At 47.1% G+C, this 14,309-nt stretch overlaps 1 protein-coding gene across 1 annotated transcript; it reads right to left on the bottom strand.

The window, feature by feature from the left end:
* Window positions 1-4,027: 4,027 nt before the first annotated feature.
* LOC105694325 lies at window positions 4,028-8,825 on the bottom strand. The gene is made up of 6 exons (XM_023432045.1): window positions 8,579-8,825; window positions 7,874-8,311; window positions 5,461-6,457; window positions 5,142-5,375; window positions 4,705-5,093; window positions 4,028-4,572 (listed from the first exon to the last, which is right to left on the bottom strand). The coding sequence occupies exons 1-6, from the start codon at window positions 8,823-8,825 to the stop codon at window positions 4,028-4,030; spliced, it is 2,850 nt and encodes a 949-aa protein (XP_023287813.1).
* Window positions 8,826-14,309: the final 5,484 nt, after the last annotated feature.

The following is a 14,309-nucleotide window of genomic DNA, read 5'->3' on the forward strand; positions in this document are numbered from 1 at the left end:
CTGCGAATCACATCATATCCGAATAGTAATTAACATATTCACATAATATGTACGTTGTCATTAACTTACCTGAACCGCTATCCGTGGACATAGTGGTAAAATATATAAATTATTTTTCCGCCAATAATTAGATCGGAAGAGCCCAACTGAATTAATGCACTTTCAAAATAGAACTAAATGAATTGCATGTATTGTTAGGTAGACCGGAAAGTATCGTCGTTTCTGTTACCGTTTGATTGTCATTTGTCGGCTTATCGTGTAGTTCAAAAACACGCCAAAGAGGGCCACGTGCCATTTTAAGGTTGTGTTTATATAATTTCTTTAAATTTTTGACTTAGACCACTTTCATAATTAACACTAAATGAATTCCATATAATGTTTAAATTACAACCACTCTCTAATGGTTCATTTTTGACAATATCGTAAAAATGACATTGAATTAATTAAGCTTCAGATAATGTGGGGTGAAATACCTGATTAACTCATTTATTTTTAATTTGGACTTAGACCACTTTCATAATTATGGGCTCATATATTTGCAAAGGATGACATTTTTAATTGGCGTATGTTTGCTGTATAAAAAAGTTCTGCATTGAACATGCGCCTCAGTTACCTAACATCATGTACCTCAGTTAAGCTAGCACAATCACATTCAAAATTGCCATTTTTGTATAGTGTTTAGTGCATAGTTTACGCTAATTTGGTATTAATTTGGTGCCACAATTGCGAATTTGGTGTTCACCCTTAAAGGGCCCTAGTAGCATAGAATATTTTCTAAATATTTTTTGTAATCTTTGCTAAATATTTCGAGCGGTAGATTTTTTAAGATTTCCTATAGACTTCATTTGAAGATATCAATGCGTTTCCAATTTTTTAGAAATCTGGATCTCTGCATATATTTTATCTGCTGTAATAGATTCCGGTTCTTCTTGTCCATTTTCATAATCTATGAAATTATTGATAATGTCACTATCATTGATAGTTATAATAAAAATACTAGTTAACTCTTATATGAGCAACGTAATCATATTGTTATTGTTTATTTGCCATTAGTGCAAACCATTTGATTCATAAAAAATATTACTTTGTTCTCTGAAATATAAAATAAGATTTAATATATAAAATGATAAACTGTATTCTTAAAATATGATGTAAAGTATATTTTAACACCAAAGTATTATTATTAGAAATTAAAAGTGTCTTCAGGTTTCATCGACAGTAATTTTCTGTGTAGCACATAATCTTGACTTTGCAGTAGCTGAGTACAAAGCCACCGATCATTTTATTTCGGCATTCGTAGTTGAAGTATGCTTGCACCGCACGTAGCTGAAAAAGTATGTAAAATATAAAATGCGTCATTCAATATTCAATTCTTTACCTCCCCTTTTATTTTTTCCTTTTAGAATAAATTTAGTACCTGCAATTGCGGTAAGAAGTTTGGTGCTGCAAAATGGCACCTTTTTTTTTCCTCGACCAGAATATTGCAAGCATAACATTTTATCTAATAATTTCCCCATCGTCGCATAGATCATTTTATGTGGAGTATCGCAACCTACCGAATATAACATACGTACCTAAATAACAACACGAAACTGTTAGTTTACCGGAAATTAGAGTAATTAATCAACTGTTATATTAAATGAACATAAAGTGTTCAGTTTAAATGAAGTTCACAAAATTAGTATCTTAAGTAACGATTATATTACAAGTTTCTTCATATGTGCATTTTCCTCGATAATATTATCCCCTAAAAACACATCTTCGGTGTACAAAAATTTAGTCAAATACATTTATCTTTATTCAATGAATAGCAAAAATAGGTCAAATTGCTCCCCTCCCATGAAAAGCTCAAATCAATTATTTTTATCAAATATAGCTGAACAGTCATTCCATTAAAATCCCAGCTAAAATCTTTTTGCCAAATGTCACAGTACACTTGGTTTCACGTATGCTGCATGTTTAAGATTTTCTGCTTTCTCAAACCGAAGACAAACATTAAAAATTATATCGAAACGAATAAACAAATTAAACTAAATTTGAAAACAATATTGTATTTCGCGAGCAACAAAATGATCATATGCTAGGAGTATATCCTGGGTGCTCGCCAAATAAAATATGGTTTTCAAATTTAAGTTTTTTATTCGTTGCGATATAGTTTTTAATATTTGTCTTCGGTTTCAGGAAGCAGAAAATCTTATACATGCAGCATACGTGAAACTAAATGTACTGTGACATTTGGCAAAACGATTTTAGCTGGGATTTTAATGGAATGAATGTTCATGTCGGCAATGTTCATATGATCGCGAACGCCAACTGATTTAACAAGGACAATAATTTATTTAGAATCGAAATTGATAACAGCAGATCACAACCTGACATATACTATACAACGAGAACAGTACAATCCTTTTTATTTTAAGCAAGTATTGAGCAAGATCGGAATACGCGGTAGAGTGGTGGGAACGTGTATCGATTCTCGCGGGAGATGTTCGTCAGTTGATGCGTGAGAGGAATCTGACTTTCTCGATGGAAAAATGGTATCGAGGAGCTTCAGGATGCTGTCCTCGAGAGCGGAGTTTTTGGAGAAGCACCGCTGATAGGTTTTAGTGCCAGGGGTTTTTAAAAATCCGTGTCGGATTGTGCTATGAACGGCGATAGCGTTGCGAATTGACGATCGGGACCAAACATCGCGACACAGTTCACCACAGCACGCGAAAAGTGCGATCGCGTTGCGTAGCACTAAAACGGTTAAGGATATGGAGTTGTACTTTATAATTTAAGGTGATTGGCGTTAGGACCTTTGGGAAAGGGAAAAAAAAGCGCATTTTGAGAGTTGTAGGTTGGGAAAGCAAAAATGGGCTACAGGACGAAGAGTTCTAGGAAAGGGACAATTCAAGGGCTAAAGGACCGCGGTGACAGAAGTACTCGATGGTACGAGTCGATGTTTTGGAATTTAGGATTTAACTTACGAGCTCAAGAGCTAGATTACGTGACAAGAAGAAAGTGAAGAGAGTTACGGGATAATGCGAGACATGTGCGGGGTTGACAGAAAGCAGATGCGGACTCGGAAGAGAGGAACACCCAGATCGCTGGGAACGAGTACCCTGCCCCGGATGTTCGAGAGTCGCCTCTTACCCTTACCGGACGGTCAGGCGCCAGGGTGTTCGAAGGTTCGTCTGGACCGCTCTAGTGTCTTTGTGACTCGAGTTGGTTTTATCAATAGCTAATTTTTCACCTATTGATCTGAACATACCGCCCGCCTCGTCCGGACGGACGAAATAAATCCTATATAAGGACATGCTAATGTTAGTTTATGCTTAAATTCAACAAAGGAGCCATGGTGGCGTTGTTTAAGTTCGCAACTGAATTAAAATATAGACGCGTTTAAATGCTAAGCTAACTGTCGTGATTATTGACGAGATTACCGCCCGTCGTGTACGATGGCACGGCGCGAGAAGTAAAGAAACTACCGAATTTAAGTTGCAAATACCTTAAACTATGGCGGGCAAAAATTTTAAGGTATCAAGAAAGAGTACGTGATGAGTAAGATGGCTTAAGGAGATAGGAGGAGCTTAGACTTGATTAACTTATAGACATGCCGTCCGCCGTGCTAGCATGCCTAGGGCGTAAGAAACTTAAAAATTGGAGTTCGATGAATCCATGGCGCCGCATGGATCGGGTTTCAAGGGCAATGGACAGACCTTGGAAATTGGCCTGCGTAGTCGTAGGTCGGCGTGCGTAGCGTTACCACTCGCACGAGCCCATCGGCTCCAGGATGCGTGGCGGTGATCCGAGTGAGAGCCCACCGGGTGGGTGGAAATCGCTCGTCCTTGATGAGGACCAGAGTTCCAACCGGAAGGTTGGCGGTAGTGGAGGCCCACTTCGTTCTTTGCTGCAGGTGATGCAGGTACTCGGAACTCCATCGTTGCCAGAAGTGCTCACAAATTTGTTGTGTGAGCTGCCAGCGGGAGAGGCGGCTTGCCGGACAGTCGGTGATTCCTGGCTCGGGAACCGTTGTAAGCGATGCTCAGATCAGGAAATGTCCAGGAGTCAAGGCGGTGAGGTCGTCAGGGTCGTTGCTCAGGGGCGATAAAAGCCTGGAATTTAGACAAGCTTCGACTTCAGCGAGGATCGTCATCATTTCCTCGCAGGTGAGGATGCGGGCACCGATGACTCGGTTAAGATAGAATTTAGTCGATTTGACTCCGGCCTCCCAAAGTCCTCTAAAGTGTGGAGAAGCAGGAGGAATGAAGGGCCATCTAGTTCCTTCGTTGGCGAGGCCTGTTGCGAGTTTCGTCCAGTAAGCACTCGATTGTTTAAACAGGGCCCGGAGCTCGGCGTCAGCTCCCTTGAAGTTGGTTCCGTTATCGCTGAGCATTTCGGAGTAGATACCTCGGCGTGCTGTGAATCGTTTAACGGCCACTAGAAATGATTGAGTGGTGTAATCACTCACCACTTCTAGGTGCACTGCCTTGGTGACGAGGCAGACGAACAAGGCGATGTAACCCTTGTGAGATTTTTGGCCTCGGCCCTTGGTTACCTGAAGCTGGATTGGGCCAGCGTAATCGACACCTGTTCACAGGAAGGGTCGAGCAGGAACGACTCGAGACCTCGGCAGGTCCCCTAGAAGTTCAGCCGTCGGTTGTGCGCGCGCGCGAAAGCAGGTGATGCAGCGATGCACGTGGGCCTTAACTGCGCTTCGACCTCCGAGAATCCAGTACTTTATTAATAGATGGCTAAGAGTGAGCTGGATTCCTCCGTGTAGCGTGACGAGATGAGCTTCGGCGATAAATAACTGGGTCCAGGACGATTGTTTCGGAAGTATAGCTGGATGTCGTTCCTCGTAGGCGAGAGGAGCGTTTCGCAACCGCCTACTAACGCGGGAAATTTTGTCCTCGGCTTGGAACGGATGGAGTTTGCGCAGCGGACTGCGTCGTGGAAGCGGGCAGCTGCATTGTAGAGCTGCGATTTCATCCGGGTAGAGTCGTTGTTGCTCTCGTTTCGTCCAAAACGAGCGAGCAGCGGCCAACTCCACGGCTGACAAAGGTCCCGCCGTTCTTGATGAGGATGGCGATTTTAGATTGGCGACGAACCTGTGACAGTAAGCGATGATTCAGATAAGCTTTCGCATGTTTAAATACCTTTGCAGCAGTTCCCAGGAGTCGTCAGACGTAGAGAGTAGCGCGCGAATTGGTCGCTCCTCTTGCCCTGCTTCTTCGATGGAAATTGGAGCTACTTGAGGACAGCAACTGGATTGCTGACTGAGGCATCGAGATGCGTGCCACCAGAGCGAAATGTTCTTCAGCTCGATCGGAGTGAGGCCTCTCGAGGCACAGTCCGCTGGATTATCGCCTGACGAGACGTCTCCAGGAAATCTGCGGCGAATCACTTTGAATTTCGGACACGCGGTTTCCGATGAAACAAGTCCATCGCGACGGGTGCCCTTGCAGCCAAGCTAACACGACTTTGGAGTCGGTCCAGACGTAGACGGGAAGGTTCTCGCAGTCCGTAGATTGGAGAACGGACCGGATCAGGCGAGCGAGCAGAACTGCTCCGCAAAGCTCGAGCCTCGGGATGCTGAGCTGCTTTAGCGGTGCTACCTTAGATTTGGCTGTTAATAAGGTGACTCGGGTCCCGGCGGTGGTGCATGTTCGCAAGTACACGACAGCCGCGTACGCGTGCATCGAGGCGTCTGAGAATCCATAGATCTCACAGACGGTCGCGGATTGCTGTTTTCCGGTCCATCGTGGAATAGCGATGTCTTCAATGGCTGGCAGCTGCTGCGCGTACTGATTCCATTCAGCGATGTCATCCGGAAGATGTTGATCCCAATCAACCTGTGCTAGCCACAGCCTTTGAAGTAGAATCTTGGCCTTGATGATGACCGGTGCCAGCCACCCAAGTGGGTCGAAGAGTCGGGCAATAGCCGACAGGATCGTCCGCTTCGTAGGATTTTCATCGATCGGATTCTGATTGATCTGGAACTGGAAAACATCGTTAACGGGGTTCCATCCGATCCCAAGTGTCCGAATTTCTTGATCTGGCTGCAGCGAGCGAAGCGAGGTCTGCAATCTTTCTTCCTTAGCGACCTGGGCGAGAAGAGCTGGGTGATAGGACACCCATTTTCGGAGGTGAAATCCCCACGATTTCAAGATGGCGATCAGCTGCTGTTGAATCGCCTTTGCGAACTCGAGACTATCGGCTCCCGACAGCACGTTGTCCACGTAGAAATGGTTCAGCAGGGCGTCTGCGCCCTGCGGGAAGTTGGCTTGCTCATCGGAGGCCAGCTGATGCAGCACCCGTATGGTCAGGTAAGGCGCACAAGCTATACTGTAGGTGACGGTGAGAAGCCGATACGATGTCAGAAGATGTTGGGGGATTGATCGCCACACGATTCGCTGAAGATCGGTGTTTTCAGGATGGACACGAATCTGCCGATACATTTTCTCAATGTCGGCTGTGAAGGCAAATTGGTGATTTCTTCAGTTCATTATGATTGCTGGTAGGTCCTTTTGCAGCTTGGCGCCTGTAAGCAAGCAATTATTAAGCGAGCGGCCGGAGTTTGCCTTTTGGGAAGCATTGAAAACGACACGAAGTTTTGTCGTCAGGCTTGCGTCGCGTATGATAGTGTGATGTGGTAAATAATACGCGTTCGCAGCTTGGCTGGATTCGCGTGCAGGTCCTGACTCCATGTGTTTGAGAGTCAGGTATTCCTCCAGGAACTTGTATTCCGCAGCGATTTTTTGTGACCGATTAAGACGCCGCCCCGATGAGAGACACTGTCTCGTGGCGATGCCTTCCGACGAATGCAGATCTGGAAGCGGCGAGTTTTTAATTGGGAGTCTTACTATGTAGCGACCGCAGGTATCTCGTTGGTGAGTGCGTTGGAAGTGTCGCTCGCATTGCTCTTCATCCTCAGTTGGCATGCGAGCGTTCGAAACTTCCTCTATCTTCCAAAATCACCGAATTAAGTCGTTCGCGTTGGACTCACACAAGTGTGAGGAGACCCTAGCGGTGGTGTTCTCGGACGTTTCGTGAGAGGAAGAATCGGGACTTATGCGACCTGAGAGAATCCACCCTAAGTAGGTGTTCTGCGCGACGGAAGAGCCTGGCTGTCCGCGTCGGACTCCGTCCAGAAGTAACTCTCCGTAAGCATCGGCGCCGGTAATCAAGTCGACTCGCGTGGTCGAGGAATAGTGCGCGTTCGCGAGGGTTAAGTTTGCTAAATGTCCCCACGTCGCGGATTGGAAGTGCATAGGCGAGAATGCGCTGGTTAATTTAGGCAATATCAGAGCTTCCAAATTTAAGGAGAAGTCCGGCCGGCATGAGGACTGGAGGCTCACGCGAACTTGAGATCGGGCTATTCCGGCCGGAGCCGCGCCGAGTTGTACGATCGAGACATTAATTTGGACACGTGGTAGATTAAGAAATCCAGAGGAGGCTCGCAGAATTGCAATAGCGGTGACGAGGAGCATGCCTTTGCTTCCGACGCATTTTTCGGCTAAGTACGATTTAACCGACGTGGATGAATCGGAAGTTTCGGCTTTTCCAGACGAAGATTGTCCGGACTTTATGGGATCACTCGATGGGGTGGTATGCTCTCGAGCGTGGAAATGCAACATCGAGTGATGTTGCCGATTGCAGGTGGAGCATCGGCGCTCCGATTTGCAGGCCTTCAGATTGTGACTATTAGAAAGGCAATTTACGCAAAGATTTAACTGCGTGGCCAATTCGTGTCGCTGATGCGGCGATCGACTTCGAAAATCGGGCCACTGCCCAAGATAATAAGATCCTTGACAAAAAGCACAAAAACTAAATTTACTCGCGGCAGCGTGATGCATCTTTGCCGCGGAGCGCCGCGGTTTTACGTTACCAGGGCCACGATTTTGGAGCGGGGATGTGAGACATGGCGTCGACGATGACGATTCGAGTGCGCGGACGTTAACGTCCATGAATTGAACTAACTTGGCGAGGAGCGGAGGATCGGAGCTACTTCCAAGTGATTTTTCCCAGTCCTTGCGTAACTGGGAGTCAAACTCTTTCATCGTGAAATATGCACAGATGCACAGATCATTGTCCAACATTTCCCTTCGATTAAGATTGTCGACCGATCTTAATATTTTCATCGTGCTGTCGCGGATCTTCCTCAAATCGGAGGCACATTCGCGTTTCACGAGCGGCAACTTCACCAAGGCGTCGAGATGGTTGGACAATAAAACGCGCTTGTTCTCGTATCGGTCGCGAAGAGCATTCCAGGCACCGTCATACTCGTTTTCGGTCATGGGAATTCCTTGAAGAGCAAGAGCGTCTCCTTCAAGACATGTGCGCAAATAGTGAAGACGCTGGCCGTTTGACAATGTCGCGTTTTCGTGAATTACCGATTGAAACGTATCCCGGAATGACTCCCAATCTACGTAACTTCCATTGAATTTAGGCAAATTTATACGCGGGAGATGAACAGACGGTGCGGTTACTGAAAGCGGAGTCGTAGATCGCGGAGCGTGGCCACGAGAATCAAGAAGACTGTATACGGTGTTCAATACGGTGGAGTATTTCCCGTGAAATTGATCGCGTCAACCTTCCTTCAGATACGCGAGGGACGCCGCATGCTGGTCTTCCAGTACCTTGGCATGGTTGATTTTAAAGTCGCTCCAAGTTGCGTTGAGTTCCTCGATCTGAGAGTGCAGGTAGCTGGCGGCTGGATTTCTCGTCGTTTGGATGTTTCTAGTGCAGGTGTCCAGAAACGCAGCCAGATCGTCCTGCTTGGTGAGGAGTCGCTGCATCGTAGGTTTGATGGATGAGGACTGTTGCTGTTCCTCAGCCATGATGTAGATTGTTCACAACACTCAGTCACAATCGATCGTTAAGAGTCAATGTCCAAAGTTCACCACCTCGCGGATCCGGCTCGAAGGACCAATCAAAATGTCGGCAATGTTCGTATGATCGCGAACGCCAACGGAGAGAGCGAGGTGCCGGGTGCGAACTGATTTAACAAGGACAATAATTTATTTACAATCGAAATTGATAACAGAAGATCACAATCTGACATATGTTCTACAACGAGAACAGTACAATCCTCTTTACTTTAAGCAAGTATTGAGCAAGATCGGAATACGCGGTAGAGCGGTGAGAACGTGTAGCGATTCTCGCGGGAGATGTTCGTCAGTTGATGCGTGAGAGGAATCTGACTTTCTCGATGGAAAGATGCTACCAAGTAGCTTCAGGATGCTGTCCTCTAGGGCGGAGTTTTTGGAGAAGCAACGCTGATAGGCTTAAGGAAGTGGAGTTATACATTATAATTGAATGTGATTGGCGTTAGGACCTTTGGGAAGGGGAAAAAAGCGGATTTTGAGAGTTGTAGGTGGGGAAAGCCAAAATGGGCTACAGGACGAGGAGTTCTAGGAAAGGAACAATTCAAGGGCTAAAGGACCGCGGTGATAGAGAAGTACTCGATGGTACGAGTCGATGTTTTGGAGTTTAGGATTCAACTTATGAGCTCAAGAGGTAGATTTACGTGACAAGAAGAATGTGAAGAGAGTTACGGGATAACGCGAGACATGTGCGGAGTTGACAGAAAGCAGACGCGGACTCGGAAGAGAGGAACACCCAGATCGCTGGGAACGAGTACCCTGCCCCGGATGTTCGAGAGTCGCCTCTTACCCTTACCGGACGGTCAGGCGCCAGGGTGTTCGAAGGTTCGTCTGGACCGTTCTAGTGTCTCTGTGACTCGAGTTGGTTTTATCAATAGCTAATTGATTTTCACCTATTGATTTGAACAGTTTAGCTATATTTGGCAAAGTAATTGATTTGAGCTTTTCATGGGAAGGGAGCAATTTGACCTATTTTTGCACTTCATTGAATAAAGATAAATGTATTTAGCTAAATTTTTGTACACCGTAGATGTGTTTTGAGGTATTCGGAAAGGTACCAATGGCTCATCGACGCATATCTCTTCATCTAAATCGTAGTATTTAGAAAAATTTTGATTTAGTATATCAACAAGTCCTCTTATCTTAAACAGTCTATCATTTGTGATTGCTGTCTGATTATTGGTAAAATGAGGGAATCGTAACAGCAACTGAAACCGATTTCTCGACGTAACTTTTCTTGGAATGGATTGGCAGTATGTGTTATTGGTACACCAATATGCGCCATTTCGGTAACTTGGCCAAACCCATCCATATTAATAGCCCAAAAAATCGTTTGATTTCATTTTTGTCGGCTGGTGTCAATTTATCTAATCGAGTGGATACACGCCGGATACACGCCGATAGTCCTGCAGGGTAGTCCACTCAGTGCCTCGCGAATCTCCACGCTGTTTATGGAAGGGGCGTGCGCAGCAGAATCGGCAGACCATCCGTTTTCGGTTTGTTCGACCGTTGTTGCCTGCCGGGCGAATAGTTTTCGAATGAATCTCATACCCCTACCTCCGTTTTATTTAACAATAATAATAATAGCGTTGCAGTCCTTGTTGCTCACGAAGTAGCGCAGCCACCGTCGGCGTCTGGCTCGTCCACCCCTTCGTTACCTACCTCGGTTGGTTTGCGCTCGTAGTCCTGGAGGGCCGTATCCGCCGACATCGCGGCGGCGGTGGTGGTGGTGCAAACGACGCAGCTCGGGTGACAGATGGTCTGCTGTGGATCCGTCTGACGCACCAGCCACTCGCGTATCCGCTTCGCGTTGTTTAGCGAGCAAGAGAAATGTTTGTTCGCTTTGTGTACAATGTGTTATACTGATCGTCGGCTTGAGAGAGATTTTTGAACTCCGGGCACTCCTCCGACTCCTCCAAATTGATGATCTCCCGATTCATTATGTTGCGCAGGAGATTAGCCTTCTCGCGCCCACGCGCGAATGTTTTGGTTTGATGAGTGATGACCTGCAAATTTTCGTATAATTTTTTTGCCGAAACATCCCCGTCGAACCACTATGCCATTCGTCGCAAAGTAGTTCTGAAACATGCGGATCTCGCGTATTCCGCAACCGTTTCGCGGTTTGGTAACTCGTTCCACTCGCGTCAGCTTGCGCGTCCTTTCGCGCTGTAGAGCGCCCGTTGACGATCTTATTCGATTCCACGTTTCGTGCATTCGTCCTCTGCGCACCTGCCCGCGTTCAGCGTACGCGAGCACGGCCACTAGGAAACGCTGCAGACACCTTCCGTCGTAGTTGACGATCGTTAGAATGCTTCTCTTTTCCACTCCTTCGTGGGTGGACGATACCCGACCGCGTCTTCTTATTCCGCGTATGACGGCTGTGCAAATCGTGAACGATACGTCGACGTTAAATTCGACCGTGCTCTGCGCTATTTTACTTTTAGCGCCCAGACGTCGTTGTATACAAGTCGCTAACGGGACGAAACGAAATTCACGCAGGACCGTGAGCGAAGTAATCGCTGCTGAACGTCATCCCGATGAAATCGTCACGAGTACAGTTTTGAGTCGCGTATGTGTGAATGTTGCGAAACGCTCCCCGCAACCACTAGACGACGTTCATCTCTCGCGGTGGTTGATGCACCACCATGCTGAATTCAGTCCCACGCGTCGCGAAGCGCCTATAGTACCGCGCTGTCTCCCTTCGTATGGAGAACCGCCTACCCGGAGCTTGAACGTCCTTTTCCTCGTCGTCGTCAGCGTCGTCGTCGTTCCACCCCCGACTTGCGGGTTTGTGCCGGAACTTCCTGCAAGAAAAAAGTATATAAAATATCTACGTGCAGGTTTTTATAAATGTGGAAGAAAAAACACTAACTATTCCTCAGCCCCACGTACCGTCATAGGAAGCGAGGAGGCATCGAACGAATCGAAGCTGGATTCCACGCTCGGAAATCGTACGCGCAGAATGCCATCTGTTAAAATGGAACAAGAAAAAGAAACGCTATTACTATCTTTCATACCGGGCGGAGGAAGTGAAAGAAGATAAGTAATAGTGTTGACGCCAGGCCTCGTTGCCGCTAGGTAACGGCGGTTAGGCGCCCCCTCCGCGGCACGGCATCGTTTGTTTATTGTTTTTCACCCTCGTCGGTGATTGGTTGGCTACCCGGTCTCGATCCTCTTGCAGGGCTTTACGGGATAATCACGGTCTTGTGTTGGTCGCTCAGGGTCGTCATGGCTATCAGCCCGGGGCTGACACGCCGTCGGGCATTACCGGCGCCACAGCGTGATGCCCGCCTCACTTATGAGACACCTCCAACCGCGAACTGCGCACTCCGATCGGTCCATCCTGCGTCGACCCCGCCCAGCCAAAGGGACTTCCAGATCGACTCGTCACGGCCCAGCCGCCGGTCCCGGACACGGATACGCGACCTCATGGAGCGCAACCCCAAGTCGGGTGCGCCACACACCCGAGCCACCGACAGCGCCGATCTCGAGGCACAAAGGCCCCATGACAGGCCGGCCTCCCCTGAGCAGGCTTCGGAAGTCGACCGAGGAAGAAACCCGTGAGACCCACGGCCCGGTCCCACCAGTCCGCTGCGGCCCGCCGGCGTAGTCTTCTTCCAGAACCCTCGGTGCCCAAACGGCGGTCCCCCCGGCGGGCCCGCCCCGCACGATTACCTGAGCTTCCATCTTTTCTCGGTGTTTCCAGCGGGAGTTCGAGGACGGCCGCCTCTTCGATCTTCGTTTTTCTCGCTCTGAAGGTACGTGCACTGCACTCGCACTTCACACCTTTTCCGGCTGTCTGCTTTCTTCTTCGACAGCACGCACTTCACACTTTCTTCACATTTGCTCGTTCCGCACTGCCCGAACGATCACTTACTACTTCCCCACTCTTTGCCCCTTAAACTATCTAAGTCGACCAGCCATCTCCGTTCATTGCCATACATCCCATCCTGCCGGAAATCCCGGGTAATCCCTCAGACAAGTGAATGCTCTACCTGAGGTGTGGGTTCTCGCGGAATCCTCGGGTCTAGTGGCCCTCCAAGGAACCCAGCAATTATCGGGTAGTGTCCATCGCGTCGGCAACAGATAGAGAAAGATAAATAAGATCTGGATGGAGGAAATGAATAACAGATAATTGTGGACTTACCTTCACCCATTTCGATACGATTTCGCGGTGGCGGCGGCGACGGCGACGGCGACTCGCTGATCCCCTATGATTGAGCGTCTTGTTCTTCCTCGCTCATGGAAGCCGGCGTGCGGTTCGTACCCACCGAGTCAAGATAACCTTCGTCGCTCTCGTACGATTCGGTGGGTGTAATCAGGACGACGACGTCGTCGTCGTCGTCGTTGTCGTCGTCGTCCACGTTACCGGGAGCCAGTCGTATCACCCCTTCTCTCACGTCGGGAAGCCGAGGGAGAATCAGTGTATCGCACGAATCGTCGCAAATAAGGGGCTCGCTGCTATCATCCATTACCACCACGCTTGATTCACGATCACCGCCACTACCACTACCACTACTGCGGCTGTAATTAACGCACTCGTTCGATATCGTCTCGTCGTCGTCGTCGTCGTCGTCATCATCAACGCTGCGGCGAACGTCAAATCGCTCGTTCGATGAACCCCCCTCGTCGGGTTCACGCTTGACTGATACCATCGCATTTTCCTCGCCATCGGTGAAAACGTCACTATCGGGAGAGCTGATGCTCAGTTCGTACCCAAAATCCGCAGACTTACCTTAGTAAAACCGAAGGGAGGTATCTCCCCAGTCTCTTAACGTGGGGAAGCAATAGCAAAGTTTCCGATACAACAGAGAACCAGGATTTGAGAAATAGAACAGTCAAAAAATATCGAAACCCGAAAATACTATTAGGAAGGTACTAATTCATGTCATATTCTAAGAATAAAAATCTAAAGACAAACTCGCGATCAAATTTCCAAGATAAATATTTAGGAATAAAATTGTAAAATTTTAATGTTCACAGGAAACCTTTTACTCAGGAACAGTGTTCAACACCTTGATTCGAGAACAGAACTAAGAACAAAATTTAACAAAAAACTACAACTTCTAAACACCAATGTCAAGATCCATGAATGACAACCCTATATAAAACCTCAACATCAAAGTTCAAGAATAAAAGTCAAATTTCAGAAAATGAAATTAAAACCGAAATTTAATATTAAAATCCAGCGATAAAGTTCAAGAACAGAGGTTAATTCCAAAGTTTGCGAATTGAAGTTAAGAGTAAAATTTTATGTCAAAATTCAGGAGTAAAGGTTAAGAACAGGGCTTAATATCAAAGTGCGGGAGTGAACTCGAAAATAAATCCTTAATATCGTATTTCAAAAATCGGGAATAAATTCTGGGTTTCAAGTTCAAAATCGAGTATAAACATCAGCTTTCAAGGGGAAAAGGGCGGGGGTAAATATCAAGTTGCAAC

This window comes from Orussus abietinus, unplaced genomic scaffold (assembly GCF_000612105.2).
Source record: "Orussus abietinus isolate OABI.00-Male unplaced genomic scaffold, Oabi_2.0 scaffold208, whole genome shotgun sequence".
Classification (NCBI taxonomy): domain Eukaryota; kingdom Metazoa; phylum Arthropoda; class Insecta; order Hymenoptera; family Orussidae; genus Orussus; species Orussus abietinus.

What these genes read in the sequence shown, in the direction of transcription:
- LOC105694325 (XM_023432045.1), bottom strand. Translation starts at nt 8,825, where the DNA reads ATGGCTGAGGAACAGCAACAGTCCTCATCCATCAAACCTACGATGCAG. An exon ending in GCTCCAAAATCGTGGCCCTG is followed by an intron (nt 6,458 to 7,873) that starts GTAACGTAAAAC and finishes TTGCCTTCACAG; the next exon opens with CCGACATTGAGAAAATGTAT. An exon ending in TCCTGGGAACTGCTGCAAAG is followed by an intron (nt 5,094 to 5,141) that starts GTATTTAAACAT and finishes TTACTGTCACAG; the next exon opens with GTTCGTCGCCAATCTAAAAT.